Here is a 24,546-nt window from a genome sequence, read left to right on the forward strand (position 1 = left end):
TCTTTTTTTTTACTGTAACTGTACAGTAAATTCTGTTGTTTTGTATGTAGACCACTGTATGTGCAACTTTGTGATTGTTGGGGTGTACACTGTGTACATTGTTTTTGTGGGAAAAATAAAATATATTTGTTATATATTTGTACAACACACTTATGTATGTACTGTCTGTTGTATGTGTAACACTGAACCAAAAAATACCTAAGTCATTATGATGAAAGGAGAAGAAGTGTTTTCCATTCATCATAGTGTTTTACATTCAGCACATCAGTGTTCAACTGGTTCTTATAAATGTCTATTCATATGATGGTTTGTGTGTCATTTGAAAACAAATTTCCATTTTGAAAAGAAATAACATTGTTTTGAATGTTAAGTTTCATTTTGCAGGAGAATTGAGGGGTTTTGTACGGTGGCCCAGTAGTGCACAACAGAACGAAATTTAAAAAGCATACATAAGTTCACAACACAACGAAATAAATCCACAACACAACGGAATAAAACCACATAGCATTATCAAAATCAAACTTTTGCACGAAATGGCACACACTTCATTCATATTACCAGATTTTTGTCTAACCAACTACACACTGTTGGGCATAATGAAAAGCACCCTCATCTTTAGTATGCTTTGCATAATACTACAATTTTTATCAAATTGTTCACATGCATATTTGCAGATACACACACATGCTGTTGAAACATTTTATTTTTTTTATTTTTCACTACGGTAAACAAGTCAGTGCAACATATGCACAACAGATATATTTGCATGGGACTGAACAAAAATATTCTCACAAAAAAACAGTAAACTGAAAAAAAAAATCAGAAAAAATATATTACAGTAAAAAAAAAGAGGCAAGAAAAATAATTAGGCAGCATCTTGCCGCACAGCTGGGTCTGGCCACAACGCCTCGTCAACATCACAGGCAATATCTTCACTTTACGTGTGTGGGCAGAAGGTCTGGTTGTCTTCTCAGGACATTCCTCTCAGACTCCCCTCACGTAAACTGGGACCCACATTTATTGGACCGTTTTCCATCACTAAGGTGCTCAGTCCGGTGTCGGTTCGACTCAAATTATTCCCCCAGTTTAAGAATATCCACCCGGTTTTTCATGTCTCTAAGATCAAGCCCGTCATGCGTTCCCCCCTTCAGCCCCAGACCTCTGTCCCTCCGCCTCCCAGACTCATCGACGGGTCTCCCGCTTACACTGTACGGCGACTCCTTGATGTGAGACGTAGGGGTAGAGGTCATCAATACCTGGTAGACTGGGAGGGCTATGGTCCGGAGGAGAGATGCTGGGTTCCGGCTCGCGACATTCTGGATCGCGCTCTCATCGACCAATTCCATCGGCATCATGGTGAGTCCTCCGGGGACGCCAGGAGGCGTCCCTGAGGGGAGGGGTACTGTCACGGTTTCAGGGTGTGTCATCGGCCTTCCTGTTGTCAGTGTTTGTCCTGTCTATTTCGGCAGCTCGTGGCCAGGGCAATCAGCGCTGAGATTCAGCGCAGGTGTGTTCTGATCACGAGCTGTTTTCCCTCACCTGTCGCTTATTCCCTTCCTCCCTTATATTCCCAGCTGTGTCGTTCCCTGGTTGTCAGTAGATTAGTGTTTGTCCTGTACGGTGTGATCTGTGTCTCGTGTCTTACCTGTTTCCCGCTGTTGTGCTCAGGACGCCTAGACGAGGAGATTTTCTGCGTCCCGTTTGGGCTGGCACCAGGGGTGTTTTCCACAGCCTGTGTCCGCAGTTCGCTGTACGGACGGCTCTGGATTCTGTTCTACAGTCTATTTTGTTACGTGTGTGTCCCTGCACACGTCGGATGTTTATTTGACTTTCTGTTTGTTCTAATAAACTGTTATACGCATCCTCTGCGTTTGTGTCCTCCCTTCACGCCGTGATAGTAAGTTTCTCCCTGTAAGAGACCTCTTCTTCTCCATTTCTTCTAAGTTTTCTCGTAATTTCTCCGCTTAAACGCCGCGATGATAATTCCTCGAGCCGTCTTTCCTACTTTGATCTCTGTATCGCTCTTACAATGTTACCCCTGGCAACCGATAGCGTGGGATCCCAGAATGGTGTACGGGCTCAGACTCCGCCCACGACCATGACGTATCTCCTCATTCTCAATACCCCAGTGAACATGTGGCCCGGATATCGGGGGAGCGCAAGATGGCGGCGTGAGTTCAGGTGTTGAGACCATAGCGCCCATCAACAAAGTTGTTTTTAAGCAATAAAACGGACTTGATATCAGTCTATGCCTTACTTGGATGCTAAGTGCTAGTCAGGCATTACGGTTTGTTCATTGAGAAAAATGTCAACTGATAAAAAAAGGAAGAATTCTGCAACGAAGAAGAAAGAAATCGCTTTTGACACGGATGCGCCGCCAGCCAGCTCTTCTGCCTACAACGTTCTTGTCGACAGCTGTCACGATTACTATGGTCCTGGTGAGAAAATGGAATTTTCAGTGATGTCAGAAGTAGATTTCCCTTCGCTCCCTGATACTCCAATGAAGCCTCCCTCAAAGAAAGGCCGAGGTGAGTCCGCGGACGACATTATTACTAAACTGTCTGAGCTCATCAACACACGGTCTGATAAGCTGGAGGTCGATGATTGCGGTGAACACTTCTCACATTGCCGGATTAAAAGAAAAGCTGAACTCTGTGTGTGATGATGTGAATGAGGTGAAGGCCAAAGTTTCCCAAGTCGAGTCATCGCTACTGAAAGAAAGCAATCGGATCGGCACATTGGAGTCATGCATCACTGAGTTGGAGCGGTATTCCAGACGTTGGAATTTGAAATAGGGCTCGGGCCCTGCGTTGCATTCTGGGACGTGGCGGCTATGTTGATGGCCTCACGAATGTAAACATACAGCAAATCGAACGAGGAGAAGCAGAGTTGGGAGAAAGAAAAACTATGTTAAAATCCCGAAAAGGATGTGGAATTTACCGAGATACGTTAAATAGGGAAGCTAGGGACCGGTATATGGACAAAATTGGAACTATTAACGGTTTGGATTCATATGAAATTTGCAGTTCACAAATGGATGAGTTCAGGAGCTGCAGATCATGAAGCCTATGTAACGTTAACCTTTTACCTTGAAGCATTCTGCACCGTTCTGTGTTCTCAGGTTGCACTACTTGCAAATAAACACTGAAAAATATCTGATTGTGTGACACTTCTTGCTTTTGCATATTATACGGTTATTGCGATTGTGTGACACTTCTTGCTTTTGCACATTATACGGTTATTGCGATTGTGTGACACTTCTTGCTTTTGCACATTATACTGATTTAAGTATATTTATTGTGAAGATTGTGGGTATGGATGCAACAGACACTTATGGCTGTATTTAATGCACATTTATTTCAGCACAATGCTAGGGCTCATGTTTGTCAGAGCACAACATACAGAAACAATCTTATAGAGGAATGTCATGTCTTCGTTCTTGCTTGGCAACACCATGTGAATCGTTACTTTATCTGACAAAATCCTTTTATCCTTTTGTGAAAGCCGACGACTTCCTTGTTACCTCGGATACTTGGTCTCCATGGTTGCGCCTCCAAGCAGGAAAGCGGTGGAAAGTTAATCCATTTTCGACACCAAATTAATCAAATTAAGAGACACGACTGAGAGGGAGTACGTCTATAAACAGTGCGTAGTAGTCCGAGTAGAAGTAAAGGAGGCCATCAACATGGCCGCCACGCCAAGTGATGACGTCACACGCCCAAGCCCTATTGCACGGCGTGCCAGAAAATATCGATGACAAAAGTGTAAGGAGAGAAGTGGTTGGCATTTGTCAGAAATTACTGCCAGAAAACGCTGATCGTCTTCCGGATGTGATCGACACTGTGCATCGTGTTGGTGTGAAGAAAATGAATTCTGTCCGCGGTGTAATCATCCAGTTCTCTTCGCTTATACACAGAGCAGCAGTATGGGCGGCAGCCAAAAACTCCGCTTATCTACGGGAAAATGGCCTGCGCTTCAGAGAGGATCTTTGCAAGGCTGACAGAGAAAGTAGAATGAAGTTGTGGCCATTAGTCGACGAGGCACGGAAAGCAGGAAAGGTTGCTTACTTTGTAGCCGGTCTGGCCTTCGTGGAGAAAAAAGAGATCTTTCCGCCCGGCTGAATTCTCGCAACTTTGAGATAAGGTGTTCTGTTTACGTGCTTGTTTATAAGAAGAGAAAAAAAAAAAGAAAAAAAAAACCAACAAGCTCTTTTTCATCGCCACTTTTTTCTTTTACCTTACGTTCAATTTAGAATTTGGTACTTTTCCCTTTTTCATCTTTGACCAGGACTATTTTCATTATAGCAAGACATGATTGCTAAATATTAATATTTTGCCCGTTTATACCTATGTACCTACAGTTGATGTGGTGCTTTTTGTTCTTACCACGTTTAGCAGTTGTCTCTGTGCTTTTGTTCTGAAAAAATATTCAAGTGACTTATTATATTTTTGTTATTTTATTCAAATTTTTTATTTTGATGTCTCTATTTCACTCAATGCCAGGGGACTTAGGAACAATTTGAAACCCCAAACGGAAAGCCATTTTTTTATTTGTCAAACTACGTAAAACAGATTTTTGTTTTCTTCAAGAGACTCACAGCATCTCTGAGGATGTGCCTTTTTGGAAATCTCAGTGGGGAAATGACATTTTTTGTTCTCATGCTTCTCAACGCTCTACGGGTGTTTGTACACTCAAGAACTTGTTTGCTGGAAAACTCCCTTATACAGACTTTGATACTAATGGACATTATGTGTGTCATGTTCTTGAAATTAATAACTTTAATCTAATTATCATAAACATTTATGGATGCAATTCAAAGGCAGAAAATGATGTTTTAGATAGGATAGAAGAAAGAATTGTTAATTGGTTAGCCAAATTCCCTAATGCACACATACTCTTGGGTGGTGACTTTAATATCACATTAGATAATACGATTGATAGATGGCCTCCAGGATCTTGTTCAAGTACAAATACAAAGCTTAAAATGTTAATGCAAAGATTCAATCTGATTGACGCTTGGAGAGTTAAGCATCCTCATAACACAACTTTTACCTGGTGTAATAATTCAAGGTCTAAGCAATCAAGAATTGATTTATGGTTAGTTTCCCAGGTGCTTCAAGATAATTTTAGTACTGATATTTTATCTACCCCGTTGACTGACCATAAAGCAATACAAATCAAAATCGATCTACTTCCAGTGACTTCTGATAAATTTTATAACTCATATTGGAAACTTAATAGCTCTGTACTGAAACATGAGAGTTATTTTGGAGGTAAAAAAGTTTATTCATTCATTTTGGGCTAAAGCCAAAGCAGGACAGGTTTATGGTAAACATTGGGAGTTGCTTAAATTTGAATTGGGCAAATTTTTCAGAAACTATTGTAGTAATACTGCTAGACTTAAAAGAGCCCAAGAAGAGGACATAATTTCCACCATTGCATACTTGTCATCTAAATGCCCCGATCGATTATCTGTGGAAGAAAATAATACTCTCTGTGAGTATCAACACAAATTGGATGAACTTTATAAATTAAAAGCCGAAGGTTCTTTTGTAAGGTCCAGAAGACGCTGGCTTGAAGAGGGAGAACAAAATTCAGCGTACTTTTTTAGATTGGAAAAGTCTCTGTCTAAAAACAATATTCATCAGCTGAAAATGGGCAACTCTCTTTCTGAAGACCCAAAAGAAATAGCCAAATATTGTTCAGATTTCTATAAGAATCTTTATAGCAGCCGATTTTGTCATGACAGCACTGTATCTTTTATGGCCTCAGTAGGTAACATTAATTGTATTAGTGCTCCTGATAAAGATTTTTGTGATCGCCTCATTACATTAGTTGAGGTTCTCGATTCTATCAACAATTTAAAGGTTAATAAATCGCCAGGTGTAGATGGCCTCACTTCAGAATTGTATCAAAGATTTGCAAAAGATTTGCAAATTATATCAAAAAATCAGTTTTATCCAACAACTTCAGTAACGGTGGTCTTAATTTTGTTGATTTTGCAACGTTAAATAATACTTTTAAAATCAACTGGTTGAGGAATTACTTAAAAAATCCATTCAGTATTTGGAATATTATACCAGAGTATGTTTTTTCTCAGTTGGGAGGTTTGAATTTTCTGTTGATGTGTAATTTCAGCATTGAGAAGATCCCTGTTGCTCTCTCTAATTTCCATAAACAAGCACTATTAGCGTGGTCTTTGATTTTCAAAAAAAAATTTTCTCTGACCAATTACTTCATTTGGAATAATAGGAATATTTGTTATAAACATAAGTCTTTGTTTTTTGAAAACTGGTTTAAGAATGGGATCAATCGGGTTAGCCAATTATTTAATCAGGATGGTTACTTATTTACTTATCAAGAATTTCTCTCTCACTTTAATATTCCTGTTGCTCCTAAACAGTTTGCCACTGTATTTGGTGCCATCCCTAATGGTGTTGTTATGCTATTTAAAGGCCATAATAGTCTTTTGACTAGTTCTGAAATGCCTCTCCCAGACCCGGCTGACATGTATGTAGGCAGAATATGTTTTAAATCTACATTAAAAAATAATAGAGATATTTGTTTTCTTTTTCTCAATGACTGTGTTTCCACTCCTCATGTTGTTACAAAATGGAATTCATTAGTGGAAAATATCTCATGGAAGAAGGTTTGGACTCTCTCTAACAAGTACCTTTTGGTAAATAAGGTCAAAGAGATTTCTTTTAAACTTATTCATCGATATTACCCAGTCAAAACTTTCATGGTGTCAAAGTTTAAATTAAGTATAGATGCAAATTGTACTTTTTGTGATTCACAACCAGAAACTATCTTGCATCTTTTTTGGCATTGTGGTCATACAAGAAAACTTGGTCAAGATATTTGCCAGTTCATTGTAAACAATATATATAAAGATTTTGAGCTTTATTTCAAGGATGTTTTGTTTGGGTTTTTCATTTATGTGAAGTAAGATGAAAATATTTTTTTTCTTTGCAACCTAATAATTTTTCTTGCTAAATATTTTATCCACAAATGTAAAACTATTAAAGTTACCCCCAATTTTTCTCACTTTCAAGAAGATGTTAAGATCTATATTAAATCCATATCTACCTCTTGTAACAAAAAGGCTACTAAAACTCTGAATGTATGCTCAAATTTTGGCGTTTTTGTTTAATTAATGTAGGCCTATTGGTAATTAATATAATGTTGTTGTTTTGTTTTTGTTTTTTTTCATTTCATTATTATTATTTTATATTTTGTGGGAAGGATTGTGTTTAATTGATGCTTCCTCATCTGTTTGTTTATTTTCATTTTTATTTATTTATTTTTCTCCGAACTCAAATGATGTAATGTTCCCTTTCGTTCAGTCACTACGACATAACGTTAGTGACTAACGTATGGGGGTTTCGCTTAGAAGCCTATCAACTTCGAGTTTAGAGAAAACGCCCAATGGCGTGCCAATGCCATGGGGCATGCGGAATTTGCATACGTAACTCCGCCTCACCGCGTGAGTATATAAGGAAGTACGTGGCAATATCGCATTATGTTCTGCTTTCGGAGCCAAGAGAACCTACCTCTTCACTCCTACAGCCTTCTGAGACTCTGTCAGCTTCTTCGAGACGAGCAGCTTTCCAGTCGGTGTTGGTGTAACGGCGCGTTCCAGTGATCGCATACTTCCTGCCTGCTGATCTGCGCAGTGGTCCGTTTGACAGCTGGTGTGTGTTTCCCTGGGCGCTTCGGCATCGACTGCGAGGCTTTCCTCACACAAAAAGAGCTTGCGCGTGGCACGTCTTTTTCAAGACGGCTCGCCCGTGCACTTCCGGGTGCGATCGATTTTCCGCTGCTGTCTATGGACGCATTCACTGCTCGAGCATGTTTGGGCTTCAGCACGTTCGGGCAGTGTTTGCGGATGTGTCACGTTTCCATTGCGGGGGCGTGACCATCGCGATGTCGCGGTCGAGACTCAATGATCTCCGTGAGGAGAGAGAGTCCCCTCTGCCACACCCCAATCTACCGTCCCCGAGTGAGATGGTACTTTGGCTGGTGGCCAGGGTGACCTGAGGGCGGTGCTGTGGTATTAAGAACCCCGACGTTCATTCCTCGGGCCACGCCCCCCTCTTATACATCGCTCCCGCGAGTGTTGGATTGAATCTACGGCCCGTCTCTGACGCCCCGTTCGTTCAGTTCACGCTCCGGATAGCAGTGAGATGTCGATCGCCGCATCCCAAGGTGGGCTGGAGTCCTTTGGGGATGACGATTAGGTTGTGCTCCGCCTCCGGGTGTGTCAGCACTGCCTGATCTGACCTAAAGTTGACAGCCATGTTATCTCGGGCAGCCGTGAGTCTCGCGCTGGTGTGGAACTCCGCCCAGTCGCGGGTGCTCGTGGTTGCGCGATTGGTTTTTGGGGGCGGCACCCGACAGCTGTTGGGCCCCTGCACCAGCCGCCGGCTCAGTCGCCTCAGTCCGCTCGCCGCCGAGGGCGCCCTCCCTCTTCCCGCCCGGCCCCAGCAGCAGCCTTCACCTGGGCCGCGCCGTGGAGGTGGTTGAGGATGTCGCCCAGTCCGCTACCCAGACTGGTTAACCCTTTAAGACCTAAGGGTATTTTTACAATTAATTTTCCGCCTGGTGTTATTTACTAAAAAAGCTTGTAAAACATCAACCCTGTTGAGCACAGACAATTGACACACCTCTTTTTTTTCAAGAGAAGTTGCACTGTCAGTATTTTTGTGTTGCATTGATGTCACCTGAATGTAAAATAAGTTTAGGGGACCATAAAGACAAATGAAAACATAAAACGGAAATTGAATCACTCAAATATTTATTGAAAACACACACAAATAAATAAAAGCTAAGCATATTTCCTCTGGAAAACAGTTTGTTCAAGTCTTTGGAGTCCTGGAACTCAGGAATAAACATGATAACTTATACAGAACCAAAACTATTTACATTTTTCCAAAAAAAGTCCAGGCGCTTTTGGCCTCTTTGGATTTTGGATATTTACTGGTGCCAAGCCTCAAAACAGTTCCTATCAGGAACTTCTCCACAAACTTTCTTCTCAAACTTTTTCCTCAAACTTTCTCCACAAAACTGCAGCGCGTCTCTCTCTCTCTCTCTCTCCACAACACTAGCCATGCGTCTATCTCTCCACAATAACAGAGCTGTGGTTCGCGTAATGACGCACACCAACGTGGATGACGGATCAGCCTGTCATTGGTCAAACCCTCATCCAAAATGGCAGCTAGCATCGCGCTAGCGGCAAAAATGACGGAAAATTTATAAATTATGGACATCAAGTGGATATATCTTGGATGTAAGCGTTTTGATTTATTGCTGAACAACTCCAAAAAGATGCACATGTTCCAGGCTGGATAGAAAACCTTCTGTAAAGGCTACAAAGACACCAAAGACACCCCCGTGATGGCTAGCTCGTTAGCTTTCTGCTGGAAAAAACGGTAAGAAAATCGATAAAAGTTTCATGAAATAATATAGATATTTATCGGAGGTGCCGTGTGACGTCGTGGGCGATGCCGTCGGGCTCTGAGGGTTAAATGCCAGGCTGGAGGTGGACAACTCAGAGATGGGTTCCAGTTCTTCCCAGGAGATGGTAGCAGGGCCTCTCCTTCCCCCGGTGGAGGGCCGGGGGAAAATCCTTCCGCTGCTGGCCCCCGGGCTAGCAGCGCTTGGGAAGAACTCATGTTCCTGTCTCTGAGGACCCAGAGACCGGTGATGACAGTGCGCGCTACCCTCGGGTCTCGCAACTCGCATCCCTCTCTGTCGCCCGCCCCCTGGCAGAGCAGACCCCAGTGGAACGTGCGTCCTTCCCTGGTCTCCTCTGTCAGGACGCAGCCGTTAACCGTGCCCCGACCCCGGGACGCCCAACAGCCTCCCCTGTCCGGGCCGGTAACGCTGCCTCGCTGCCCCACCCTGGGTACGTCTGCCGTCCGTATGACCCCGTTGGTGCAGTCTCTGGAAGCATGGCTTCAGCTTCCGGGGCTGTCCCGCGGGGTTGCGCGGACCGTCAGGCTCGGCTACGCGATTCAGTTCGCGCAGGCTCCTCCCCGTTATAGGGGAGTCCGCTATACCGTGACCGGGGCCCATGCCCCCGTCATGCGTGCAGAGATTGCCACCCTACTGGCGAAGGGTGCGATCGAGCCTGTCCCTCCGGCCGAAATGAAGTCGGGGTTCTACAGCCCCTACTTCATTGTACCCAAGAAAACCGGTGGGTTAAGACCAATCCTGGACCTTCGCATCTTGAACCGATCCCTTCACCGGCTTCCGTTCAAGATGTTGACTGCGAAACGCCTTTTCGAATGCGTTCGTCCTCACGATTGGTTTGCAGCGATCGACCTGAAGGACGCCTACTTCCATGTCTCCATCCTTCCTCGACACAGACCGTTCCTACGGTTTGCTTTCGAGGGGCGGGCATATCAGTACGCGGTTCTCCCATTCGGGCTATCTCTGTCCCCTCGCGTCTTCGAAGATCGCCGAGGCAGCCCTTGCGCCCCTTCGGCAGCACGGGGTCCGCATCCTGAACTACCTCGACAACTGGCTCATACTGGGCCACTATCGAGAGCAGGTTTGCGGACACAGAGATCTGGTTCTCCACCACTTAGCCCGTCTGGGCCTTCGGGTCAACTGGGAAAAGAGCAAACTTTGCCCCGTGCAGAGGATCTCTTTTCTCGGTATGGAGATCGACTCGGTCGCCATGTGCGCGCAGCTTACGAGCGAGCGCGCGCAGTCTCTGCTGACTTGCCTCCGTCAAATCGAGAGCAAGAGTGCGATCCCACTGAAACTATTTCAGAGGCTCCTGGGGCATATGGCATCTGCAGCCGCGGTAACGCCGCTCGGATTGCTTCATATGAGACTGCTTCAGCACTGGCTTCGGGATCGAGTCCCGAGATGGGCATGGCAGTCTTGCACGCTCCGGATCCAAGTGACTCGGGCCTGCTTACAGACGCTCACCCCGTGGTCGAACCTCAGTTTCTACGGGCCGGTGTGCCCTTAGAACAAGTTTCCAGGCATGTTGTCGTATCGACGGATGCCTCTGCCACGGGCTGGGGTGCCATGTGCAATGGACAAGCAGCCGCGGGCTCCTGGACAGGACCCCAGCGCCTCCTGCATGTCAATTGCCTCGAGTTGCTGGCAGTACGGTTCGCCCTGCACCGCTTCCGAGCGTTGCTGAAGGGTCAACATGTGCTTGTCCGGACAGACAACACGGCCGTAGTAGCGTACATCAACCACCAGGGCGGTCTACGCTCCCGCCGTATGTCTCAACTCGCCCGCCATCTCGTTTTACGGAGTCAGAAGCGCCTGAGGTCCCTTCGTGCTGTCCATATTCCGGGGGTCCTGAACCACGCAGCCGACGAGCTCTCGCGGTTTCAGCCTCTCCCGGGAGAATGGAGACTCCATCCCCAGGCGGCCAGCTGATTTGGGAACAGTTCGGCGACGCACAGGTAGATCTGTTTGCCTCCCACGACTCTTCCCACTGCAGCCTGTTCTATTCCCTGACCGAGGGCACGCTCGGCACGGATGCACTGGCGCTCAGCTGGCTGCGGGGCCTACGCAAATATGCGTTCCCCCCCAGTGAGCCTACTCGCACAACTCCTGTGCAAGATCAGGGAGGACAAGGAGCAGGTCCTTTTGGTCGCCCCGTACTGGCTCGGCCGGACCTGGTTCCCCGAACTCATACTCCTTGCGACAGCCCCTCCCTGGCCTATTCCTCTGAGACCGGACCTCCTTACTCAGAGACGGGGCACCTCATGGCACCTGCGTCCCCAGCTGTGGAACCTCCACGTGTGGCTCCTAGACGGGACGCGGCAGGTTTTTGGAGACCGAATCCTCGTCACTCTCTTCTCTTATACCCTCTTGGGACCGCTCAGTAGTTCTAAGTACTCTGCAGAGGCCTCCCTTGAGCCTTTGCGGTCGGTTGATATTAAGTTCCTGTCGATGAAGACGGCTCTGCTGACCGCATTGGCCTCTCTTAAGAGGGTCGGGGACCTGCAGGCTTTTTCGGTTGACGAAGCGTGCCTGGAATTCGGGCCGGCTAACTCTCACGTGATCCTGAGACCCCGGCCTGGATATGTGCCCAAGGTTCCTACCACTCTCTTCAGAGCAGGTAGTGAACCTGCAGGCGCTGCCTTTGGAGGAGGCAGACCCAGCCTTGGCATTGCTCTGTCCAGTACGCGCCCTCCGCGCCTACGTAGACATGACGCAGTGTTCAGGACCTCAGACCAGCTCTTTGTCTGTTATGGTGGAGAGCGGAAGGGAAGTGCTCTCTCAAAGCAAAGGTTGTCTCACTGGATAGTGGACACCGTTGTTTTGGCTTACCAGCAGCAGGGTCGACCATGTCCCCTTGGTGTGAGGGCACACTCCACTCGGAGTGTGGCCTCCTCTTGGGCTCTAGCGCATGGCGCCTCGCTGACAGACATCTGCAGAGCTGCAGGCTGGGCGACACCCAACTCATTCGGGTGTCTTCGCTTGCTCGCCACTCCACTCCACTCCACGGACTGGATACGTGCGATATTTCCTCAGGTGAGCTCCCCCGAGAGCCCTGAGCTCCTCCAGCACTGCTTACGCCGATACCTGTGTGTCTGCCCTCTAGCGAGCCCAGACCCTCGTCTCCGGCCAGGTGCCCCGTGTGCATGGTTCCCCTCCGGCGACCCCCACACGAGTATTTCACCGTAAGTCTCCGCAGTGAGCGGGTTTCTTCCCTTGGCGTGTCCCCCGCTAACCCTAGGGTTAAAAATCCACCTTCGGCTGGTACCCTTGAGATCTCCATATGCAGCCCCTAGCCGGCTCATATATGTCTCTTAAGTCCTCCCCACGGGTCGGCATCCTTGGCATTCCCTCACTGGGAGATGCTTCCCAGTGTACCTTGGTAATCCTGTGATAACTGGGGGTCCTTCGTCCGTACTAGTCTTACGACAGGGTACTCACACTTACGCAGGGCACTGGAAGACAGCTGAGTGGCGGGATTATATTGGGACCCCCATTCGTTAGTCACTAACGTTACGTCGTAGTGACTGAACGAAAGGGAACGTCTCGGTTACGGATGTAACCCTCGTTCCCTGAGGAGGGAACGGAGACGTAACGTCCCGTTGCCACATCAGCTGTGCTACCTGGAACGCAGGAGTTCAGTCTTGGCTCCTCAAGCAGGTAACATAATGCGATATTGCCACGTACTTCCTTATATACTCACGCGGTGAGGCGGAGTTACGTATACAAATTCTGCATGCCCCATGGCATTGGCACGCCATTGGGCGTTTTCTCTAAACTCGAAGTTGATAGGCTTCTAAGCGAAACCCCCATTCGTTAGTCACTAACGTTACGTCTCCGTTCCCTCCTCAGGGAACGAGGGTTACATCCTTAACCGAGACATTTGTCCGTCCCTGAACCTCTGGCTATGTTTTCTGGTTTATGGCTTCATCTTTGCATATTGTAAGTGAATGTATAATAAAATAAAATAAAATAAAAAAAAACTTGACAAATTACAAAAAAAAAGAACATGTGGCCCCTTCCTCCACCATGGTTTTGTCTCTCAGTCCTTTAGAAAAAAAAAAGAATACAGGATAAGCCAGGGTTCAAAGTCCCAGTGCGAGAAAGTCGGCGCTAAAACATACTCGTCAGTTCGCCCGGTAACCTTTTTATGAATGGATGGATTTAGTAAACATGGACTGTAGTAGACACTGTAGTAATCACGGACGTTCAAATGATTGCGTAACGCGCGAAAACAACATGAGAGGGAGTAAATGCAGATTTAACATTCTTGGATGAGCTAAACATTTACAGTTTGAGTGGTCATTTTGACATGCTTTCTTGTTTTCTTGCTGCCGGAACGTCACTCTTCAAAGTGAGACATTATTTAGAGCGGAAACAACATTTAAAGCAGCGCTCCTTAGTGAGAGCGCAAACATTATTTAAAGCGGAAACACCATTTAAAGCGGAAACACCATTTAAAGCGACACTCCTTAGTGAGAGCGCAAACATTATTTAAAGCAGAAACACCATTTAAAGCGGCACTCCTTATAGTGAGAGCGCAAACATTATTTAAAGCGGAAACACCATTTAAAGCGGAAACACCATTTAAACGGCACTCCTTAGTGAGAGCGCAAACATTATTTAAAGCGGAAACACCATTTAAACGGCACTCCAGTGAGAGCGCAAACATTATTTAAAGCGGAAACACCATTTAAAGCGGAAACACCATTTAAAGTGGAAACACCATTTAAACGGCTCCTTGTACCCGGTTTATTCTATATATATAGTGCATTAATAGCGGGAGAGCTGGGACATAGCAAGCATGGGGAGAGATGCTGCCTGCATTGAAAGTGCGAGTAATGCGTGAGGGAAAAAATGAAAAGTTTACGGAGTTTCAGTGAAATTATTACATTAAACAACTATATAGCCTATAATGTTTAATATAATGTATAATAATGTATGAAATATTTGTTGGGTCCTGATAATAATACACTAACAATACTTTTATTATTTTAATAATAATAAAAAAGTACAAAATAAATAAAAAAAACACTCTTGATTTTGGCTACATATCGGGATACATATCGTATCATGAGTTCAGTATCGAGATGCATATCGAATCGGGACACGAGTGTATCTTTACACCCCTAGTGTGAATATCTTGTCTGACGTGCTGCATGCTTTGGACGGAGTAGGCTACAGCATAGCTTCCAGTTTCTCAGTAAATGTTTTTCTGCAAGTTCCCCTTGGAATTATAAGTTGTGTAGCCTACATTTTGGAAGTTTTTATTTAGAAAATAAAAAGGTTCTTTCTACACAGTCGAATGGAATGCAAAAAAATAAAATTTTATTTTCACCAAAATAAAGCTCTGTTTAATGTTCGAAAGAAATCAACATTTCTTGTTTTTAAAAGTAGTCTCGTCTGCTCATCAAGGCTGCATTTATTTGATCAAAAAACAGTAATATTGTGAAATATTATTATATTGTAAAACAGCTGTTTTCTATGTGAATATATATTAAAGTGTAATGTATTCCTGTGATCAAAGCTGAATTTATCATCATTTCTCCAGTCTTCAGTGTCACATGACCCTTCACAAATTATTCTCATATGAGGATTTGATGCTCAAGAGACATTTATGATTATCAGTTTTTATATTACAATATTTTTAGGATTCTTTGAAAGCTTTCTATTTCAGAGAAATGCTGTCCTTTTGAACCTTTTATAAATCAAAGAATCTTGGGGAAAAGTGAGCATTTTCAGTATGAGATGGGCTACTTAAAAAAAAAAAAAAAAAAAAAGTACATATCCCAGTCTGAACTGTAAGGCTTTGGATATTAACACTTGCCCACTCTTGTGGGTTTGCTACTGTTACAATTAAAAACTGTGTAAGGGTAAAAACATGACAGGCAGACATGATGTAAGCCACACAGCTACAACTACTAACTTTGATACTGGGTGTGCGAATTATCAAGAATTGACAATAGTCAATCGTATTGGTGGCACCGAGGGGCCCCCAAATACAATTCTGCTTAGGGCCCCATAAGGACTTGGGCCAGCCCTGGAAAGGTACGTATACTTCACAGCTTTAGCAGGCTCTTCACCGGACTCGGACAGAGATGAGGGTACGTGTACTTCACAGCTTTATCAGACTCTTTGTTGGGCTCAGACAGAGAGGAGGGTACGTGTACTTTGCAGCTTTAGCAGGCTCTTCACTGGACTCAGACAGAGATGAGGGTATGTGTACTTCCCAGCTTTAGCAGGCTCTTCACTGGACTCGGACAGAGAGGAACGTATGTGTACTTCACAGCTTTAGCTATTCACTGAACTCAGGCAGCAAGGAGGGTACATACACTTCACAGCTTTAGCAGACTCTGTTAGACTCAGACAGGGAGGAGGGTACGTATACTTCACCGCTTTAGCAGGCTTTTCACTGGACTCAGACGGAGAGGAGGGTACATATACTTCACCGTTTAGCAGGCTTTTCACTGGACTCAGACAGAGATGAGGGTACGTGTACTTGCTTTAGCAGACTCTTCGTTGGGCTCAGACAGAGAGGAGGGTACGTATACTTCACCGCTTTAGCAGGCTTTTCACTGGACTCAGACGGAGACGAGGGTACGTGTACTTCACAGCTTTAGCAGACTCTTCGTTGGGCTCAGACAGAGAGGAGGGTACGTATACTTCACTGCTTTAGCAGGCTCTCCACTGTACTCAAACAGAGAAAGAGATGAGTATTTTCAACCACATCAACAGGCTTTCACTGCTTTTGGCGTTTCCTGTAACTAGATGCAAACATAGAGAGAGATGAGTGTTTTCAATCACATCAAAAGGTTTTCACAGCTTTTAGAGTCTTCAGCAACTGGATGCAAGCAGAGAGAGAAATTAGGGTTTTCGCTAGAACCACCAATGCCTTCCGTAATTCAATCCCACACTCGTGTTTCACTTCAACCCACAAAAGTAATCACATATGAATATTATATATATATATACACTCACCTAAAGGATTATTAGGAACACCATACTAAAACTGTGTTTGACCCCCTTTCTCCTTCAGAACTGCCTTAATTCTACGTGGCATTGATTCAACAAGGTGCTGAAAGCATTCTTTAGAAATGTTGGCCCATATTGATAGGGTAGCATCTTGCAGTTGATGGAGATTTGATGCACATCCAGGGCACGAAGCTCCCGTACCACCACATCCCAAAGATGCTCTATTGAGTTGAGATCTGGTGACTGTGGGGGCCATTTTAGTACAGTGAACTCATTGTCATGTTCAAGAAACCAATTTGAAATGATTCAAGCTTTGTGACATGATGCATTATCCTGCTGGAAGTAGCCATCAGAGGATGGGTACATGGTGGTCATAAAGGGATGGACATGGTCAGAAACAATGCTCAGGTAGGCCGTGGCATTTAAACGATGCCCAATTGGCACTAAGAGGCCTAAAGTGTGCCAAGAAAACATCCCCCACACCATTACACCACCACCACCAGCCTGCACAGTGGTAACAAGGCATGATGGATCCATGTTCTCATTCTGTTTACGCCAAATTCTGACTCTACCATCTGAATGTCTCAACAGAAATCAAGACCCATCAGACCAGGCAACATTTTTCCAGTCTTCAACTGTCCAATTTTGGTGAGCTCGTGCAAATTGTAGCCTCTTTTTCCTATTTGTAGTGGAGATGAGTGGTACCCGGTGGGGTCTTCTGCTGTTGTAGCCCATCCGCCTCAAGGTTGTGCATGTTGTGGCTTCACAAATGCTTTGCTGCATACCTCGGTTGTAACGAGTTTCAGTCAAAGTTGCTCTTCTATCAGCTTGAATCAGTCAGCCCATTCTCCTCTGACCTCTAGCATCAACAAGGCATTTTCGCCCACAGGACTGCCGCATACTGGATGTTTTTCCCTTTTCGCACCATTCTTTGTAAACCCTAGAAATGGTTGAGCGTGAAAATCCCAGTAACTGAGCAGATTGTGAAATACTCAGACCGGCCCGTCTGGCACCAACAACCATGCCACGCTCAAAATTGCTTAAATCACCTTTCTTTACCATTCTGACATTCAGTTTGGAGTTCAGGAGATTGTCTTGACCAGGACCACACCCCTAAATGCATTGAAGGAACTGCCATGTGATTGGTTTAGGGATGAAACGATTACCGGTTTCACGATAAACCACGATAAAATTTAGTGACGGTTAGTAATATCGTATAAAATTTAATTATCTTTAAAACCGCGTGTGATTATCACGATTGTGAAAACTCGCGGTAAATCTTGTCCAGTCAGCGTCAGTCTGACGCAGCGCACCGCTGTTTTTGAATGAGAAGAAATGGAAGAAGGCAGTGACAGCACTCGGGGGATTGTTCAGCCTCTAAAAGGACCAAATCTGAGGCGTTGTCATATTTTAGCTTTTACAAAAGTCCTGAGGGAAACTTAATCTAAGATGGTCACCTTGTCTGCAGAACATGCCAGAAGAAAGTCGCTGTAATAGGGGGAACACGTCAAAACTACGAACGCAAGGCAAGTGGACTTTGACCTCAATACCAAAACTACGTCTGGCAAATTATAACGTGAAGCGCACAAACAAATTCAGACAAGGCTAGGGTGACATTTAAGGGATAATATTCAGGGCTTGACATTAACAACCGCCATTTGCGGGTATAACGTTATTTCGGCTGCACACTAGTCACTCTGGCTGTTGAACTTAGTCTTCTCAAAAGCCATCTGTTATAATCGTGTTGCGCATTATAACCACTCACTCGTGTATTGAGTTTATGAATGCATGTCTCATAATAAGAGGCGTTCAGAGCGCGCGCCGCGCTCACTCGCTGAAATCTACACTCAAAGCAGAGGTAAACGTGCGATGTACGCAGGAGATTCACTCATCATACTGTGTTGGACTGTTTTTGTTCTATTTCAGCAGCGAAAATAGTTTTAAAACACACAGCAGAACCACAGCGCATCTGATATGACTGGCATAACGCTGGTGAATTTAGGGACCGTCTCTAAAGTTACACACAACATTGGTAACGTTATACACGTTTCTGACTTCAATAGCATTTGAAGAGAATGCATTTTAATCTTATAGAATGCTCAAACCTTCAGGTAATACTACCCATCGCTAGATTCTATAGCCTATGTGTAGAGCCGGTCTCCTCCTGTGTTCTCACCTCAAACGGGTAGAAGCACTGAGAGGCCCCGGCTCTTGTCGGCTTGCTGCGCTCTGGCGCTCTTATTCTCCAGAAGCAAACTCTGTGAGTCCTCCATCACCCTCGGTGCCGGACGTGGCGGAACGTCTGGCATCAGGCCCCTTGCCGCTGAATCCTTGAGAACCGGTATTGGGCTCGGGTTATATGAGTGACCCTGCGGGGATCCCATATATCTTTCCACGGTCGCTCCTATGGGAAGTCTTTCCCTTGGGAGAGCCTTCCCGTCAGTGGGACTGAGCCCCCTTCTCCGTTGCGGGCTACGGCTCAGCATTGTACTCCACATAACTCCTTCGGGGTATGATTTGGGCTCCGCAGCGTCCCCTTCTCTAGGGCACGCTTTCCCAGTGTTATCCAATAATCACTGAGCAGGTCATGCGGAACAGCAGTGATGGACTTCCCCGTGTGAGCAGGTAAGAGAGCTCAGGTGGCTCACACAGGGCACTGGAAGGGGGCAGAGGCCATGGCGCTTTGGTAGGGATTCCTATTCGTCGGTACTCCGACGTGGCGTAGAGAGTGACTGACTGAATGGGAACTTCTCGGTTATGTATGTAACCCTCGTTCCCTGAAGGAGGGAACGGAGATGCCACGTCCCGTCGCCATGTCCTCTGTACCCTGCTGGGGTGTCTGTCTACCTACTCGGCTCCTCAGCCAAAGGCTGATTTGATGCAATCACCTGTGTCTCATTTATACCCGCACAGCATGGCATGAGCATCTGGTGCAATCATTGCATGCTAATGTGCCATGGCTCGTTTAGTTACACTCAAAGTAGATTGGCTCTTGCGAGCGAGATTCCTATTCGTCGGTACTCTGACTACCTTCAGGGAACGAGGGTTACATACGCAACCGAGACGTTCTGTCAGGTCACGTTAGTCAAGCTTGCATCAGCTGACTGTCAGCTGATCACATCTACCTATAGGAATATGACATCTATCACAGTATACAAGTTCCTTCAATACTATCAGCAGTGTAACAACAATAAGTTCTGGGGAATAATTAATTCAAATGGTATGAATATTCATGAGTCTATGAATATGATTTGCTTGTTGTACAGACAAAAATTAACGTATAACGGAACCTTTAATAATTTAAAAGTAACCTTTATCCAAATTGATTTCTTCATCAATTATCAATCTTACAAACCTTAAGAAACATTGATCTGTTTGATCAGGACAAATAATCTCTCTTATGTTTGCCCAATTTGTACTACTGAAGTAGTAATACATGAAAATCAAGCTTAAATGGGTAGCTAAGATCTTACGCTTCAGTGACTTCGAGATTTGTGAGCAAAACAATACGGATTCAATTTAATGCAATTATTGGGTTTTAATAAAACAACTACAGAATACAAAGCTACGAATCACACAGGGGTAAATATGCATGTATATAGGAGAAACAAACGATATGGTACAAACAAGGAAAAATCAAACTTAACGAATAAAATTAAAGGGAAAAAATGATGGAAAGAGAGAATCCACGAGGGAGAGAGAGAGAGAGAGAGAGAGAGAGAGAGAGAATCCACGAGGGAGAGAGAGAGAGAGAGAGAGAGAGAGAGAGAGACAGAGAGAGATGAGAGAGAGACAGAGAGACAGACAGTTCAATCACTTCACCAAAGCCCTTCAGACATTTATGATTTTGTGAATCAGGATTAATTAAGACAACCTCGTACAAGCAGTTAAAGGTGAAATATAATACTTGCATTAGGCTCTCTCGTGTACGTGTCTGAGTTCGAATCGTCGTGGAAGTTCGCTACGGAGGTGAGTGTCCGGGAGAATATCTGTGAAGTTCAGGAAAGTTGCTCCAGAAGTTTGCAGGTCTCTCTCTTGGCTGGCTGCCAAAGGAATCCTTCTCTCAAGGGGGGGCGAAGGCCAGGGTGGTCTTTCCTCGGGATGGCGGAGTGCGAGGAGTTAATGATAAACTTCTGCTCTTATAGACGGAGTGGCCGAGCCCAGACAGATGGAAGGATCCAATCGCATCCGTGGAGAGAAGGCGCGAGTGTTCCATTGTTCTCTGAACCCCCTCCTCTTCAGTTAATCAATAGGGTGGCAATTTTAAGCCTCTATTTCTTTAGAAAGCTGGTATTTCTGAAATTATGCATCTTGTTGTGATTTTTGAACAAGATGTAGCACCGTCAGGTTTTTGCGTTAACAGAGATACTAAGAACGGTCATTCTGCGACTTGCGCGTACAGGTATAAAAGATTATCACAGTTACTGGCATACAGGTTTTGATTTACAACAGTAAACATCCTAGTTATTCTAATACATTGTATAAAGACATGAAATCAACGGAGTATATATATTTGAACATTATTGAGACAATTCTTTTAGTCCCCATGTTTTAAGTAACACGTGTGTATGTGGAAGTCTTCTTTAAGCATTCTCCGCTATGTATGTGTGTTTTTGCGGATGTGAAGTCATATGCATGTCTCGAGGCTATACCATCCGATGCTCCATTCTTTAGACTCAGACAATCTGGCTCCTTGGGTTGTTAATTAACTTGATATCCTGATCACACACAAAAGTCCTTTGTTTGTGGTTGATTTGATTAGGAAAGTCACGAGAGACTGTGCAAAGGCCCATCGGTGACGTATGCATTCGGCCAAAATCTGATTGAATCGGGTCATTGTTGCTACAGCAGCTATCGCGTTTCTCCAGAGCTCATTTACCCTCCTCCATCCCCAGCTCCCCCTCTCATCCAGTCAGAATTTGGTATTCTGATTCCCCTTGAATCAGACTAAATTCTCAAATAATTTTGTGCATTTAAATATAGACATTAATGATATCGGCAATACATTATATTGGTTCTGTTCTGTTTATCCTAAAGGGGTTTGTTACTGCTCTCCCTGCTCTTATCCATGCTAGGCTGCATGGATGCGCAGGGAGTTCTTGCCCAGAACAGAACGATACCGCCAATCCAAACTGTATGCTAATAGTCAATCAATCATCTTTGGTGATATTAGTCCTGACAGAAACACAATTTTTAGAAGAGTTAAAATAGTTTTAAATTAAGTGTTTTGTTTTTGCAAGAGATTTGATGTTTTGCATGTTGTGTGTGTTTTGTGGTTTTGTGTGAAGAGTTTCGAGAAATGGAGTCATAGTTTCAGAAATTGTGTAAGCATTTAAAAAAACAAACTGTAATGTTTCCTTTTTACTTCAGACCAAACATACTTTTTGTGACTTTCAGATTAATTATAGAAACATTTTTTCAGTGATTAATTATTTTTATTAGTTCATGCATTTGAATGTAATTTGACTGTGTTTGAGCTACAGGAACATTCTGTGGTAGGAAAGGTTCTGCGGTACATGTCCACTTCCCACTGTGATGCCATATACAGCTGTAATCATTTCATCATTTCAAGTCTGATGGCCACTATCAGTAACAGCAGATCAGTCTGTAGAGCTGTACCAGGGTTTGCTGTCTGGTATAAAACCTACAATCTGTCAGCAAGACTAAGAAGATTCCAAGATCAAGACTCGGCTTGTCCCAGTTCATTAACAGCTCAAAAATAGGTAAGAACTGAATATGTGTATTATTCATATGAAATGTTTTTATAAACACCTCTCAGTAGTAAATGCAAAAAGATACCATCAATACAAACAGTTAATCATATTATTAATAAGTATACAATATAATATAATAAAATATAATATTAAAAACTATATGTTAGTCTCTATAGAAATGTATTCCCTGAATACATTTGCCTCACAGTTTAAAAATTACACTTAGATTGTTGATGAATATATAACAATATTGGGCCCCACTTTATATTAGGTGGCCTTAACCACTATGTACTTACATCAAAAAATAAGTACAATGTACTTACTGTGTTCAAATTGTATTGCAAAACACCTTTGCTGATATTGAGGTGGGATACGGGTAGGGTTAGGGACAGGTGTGGTGGTATGGGTAAGTTTAAGGGTAGGGTTAGGTGTAAGGGAAGTGTCAACTGTGTAATTACAAATGTAACTACAGAAATTAATTACAGACATAATTACATGCAGGTATTTTTTTTTAAATGTAAGTACAATGTAAAAACATGTATGTACACAATAAGTGCATTGTATCAAATGATTAACTAAAATGTTAGTACATAGTAGTTAAGGCCACCTAATATAAAGTGGGTCCCAATATTGTATTTTTTCATTTACATAAGGGGTAAGACATTTTTAAATAAAAAGAAATGCAGTGGCATTTGTCCAAACAATGTGTTCAAAATGTAACCTATAACTGCTGTAATAACACTAGTTTAATGTTAGACTGAACTGCATTTGTTCTTCTTTCTTCAAGCTGTTTGCAGTCTGGATTGTGACTGATCTTCTTTATTTAATCTAACCACCTTTACACTGTAAAAACATTTTTTTAAATATAGTGCTGCTAATAAGTGCATTTTTCAATATTTTTTCAATATTTAGTATGTTTTAAAAAATCTGACAGAAACTCTTTTTGTGGACTCATTGCTTTGATTTACTATTCACTCATAAACACCTCATTCAAAATTTGTAATATTTCACAAATCTCCCTAAAATCAACTGATGAAATTGCAATAGTTTGTTCAAACACTGTGGTCAATATCTGGTGCTGATTGCCATGTAATGACCATAAAGCACGAGGACAATGCCAAAAGTTTCTTATTCAATACTATGGACAGACTCCTCATGTATTTAAATGAGAAGTCCATAAAAAAAATTAATTTCGTTGATGCTTTAAACTATTTGCATTAATCACATTTTATTTTAAGTTTTTATTCCCAAAATCTTAAGAAAATGGTATTTTGGTGTGTGAAACTGCATGGAAAAATGATGTTGCACACGAAACACAGCAATGTTAAGATGATGCACCCAAAACAAATCAAAAGCAGCCCTCACATGTGTTCTCTCTCTCTCTTTTTGTTGTTTTTGTTATGTAGAAGCCACAAGTATTGGACCTGAAAACTTGACCAGAGGCACAACAAACGATACCACTATTCAATAAGACGTCTCCCACTATACAAGCTTTAAGATCTTTTACCTATGCATTTTCATTGCAACCTCTATAGTGGGTTTAATTGGAAACGGGCTTGTCATATTTCTGACTGGCTGCAGAATGAAGACGACTGTCAACTCTATTTGGTTTCTCAACTTGGCGATTACAGACTTCATCTTCATATTATCCTTCATCACAACCTATATTATTCCTTACTATCTTCCGTGCAACTCCTTTATATACTTTGTCGACATGACGATAGCACTAAATATGTTTGCTAGCATTATTTTCCTCGTAGTTATCAGTCTGGACCGGTGCCTGTGCACATGGATGGTTGTTTGGGCTCAAAATAACCGAACTGTGTTTAGAGCCAGGATCATCTGCATGATCGTGTGGGTTTTATCCATCGGCTGCTCCACCCCTTTCCTCACTGTACATGTGCTTCTTTATCCGTTTCTGGTCACATATCAATTTTTAGTGGGCTTTCTCATCCCCTTCCTGATCATTGCATCTTCATACATTGCTATTGGAATACGAATCAAACGCCTCAAAATTGGGAAGCAGCTCAGGTCGTACCGGGTCATTATCGCTGTTGTCCTGACATTTTTTATATGTTACTTTCCATATCATGTTTGCAGTTTTTATGCAAAAACTGCACTTATGTCAACTGACAGTGATACAGAAGTATTTTGGGAAGCAATGAGAATCTGTTTCTTTCTGGTTAATCTCAACAGCTGTCTGAACCCCATTCTCTATGTGTTCATGTGTGATGAATATAAGAAGAAGCTTAAACAGTCTCTGCTGCTGGTGCTGGAGACGGCGTTTGCTGAAGATCATCTGGACCTTAGAGGAAGACAGATACAAAAGGATGAGCAGAACCAGACAAACACTTTTGAAATGTTTGAAAGTGTTAGTCTAAAATAA

The 24,546-nt window shown here is 43.6% G+C and overlaps 1 protein-coding gene across 1 annotated transcript; it reads left to right on the top strand.

Moving 5' to 3' along the window:
• Positions 1-1,133: 1,133 nt before the first annotated feature.
• Positions 1,134-24,546, top strand: LOC307130335 (C3a anaphylatoxin chemotactic receptor-like; the record flags this gene model as incomplete). The annotated part of the gene is made up of 4 exons (XM_079823299.1): positions 1,134-1,356; positions 1,669-1,750; positions 2,326-2,609; positions 23,696-24,546. The coding sequence occupies 4 exons, from the start codon at positions 1,134-1,136 to the stop codon at positions 24,544-24,546; spliced, it is 1,440 nt and encodes a 479-aa protein (XP_079679425.1).

The sequence above is a fragment of the Gobio gobio genome (assembly GCF_949357685.1).
Source record: "Gobio gobio genome assembly, chromosome: 8".
Classification (NCBI taxonomy): Eukaryota; Metazoa; Chordata; class Actinopteri; order Cypriniformes; family Gobionidae; genus Gobio; species Gobio gobio.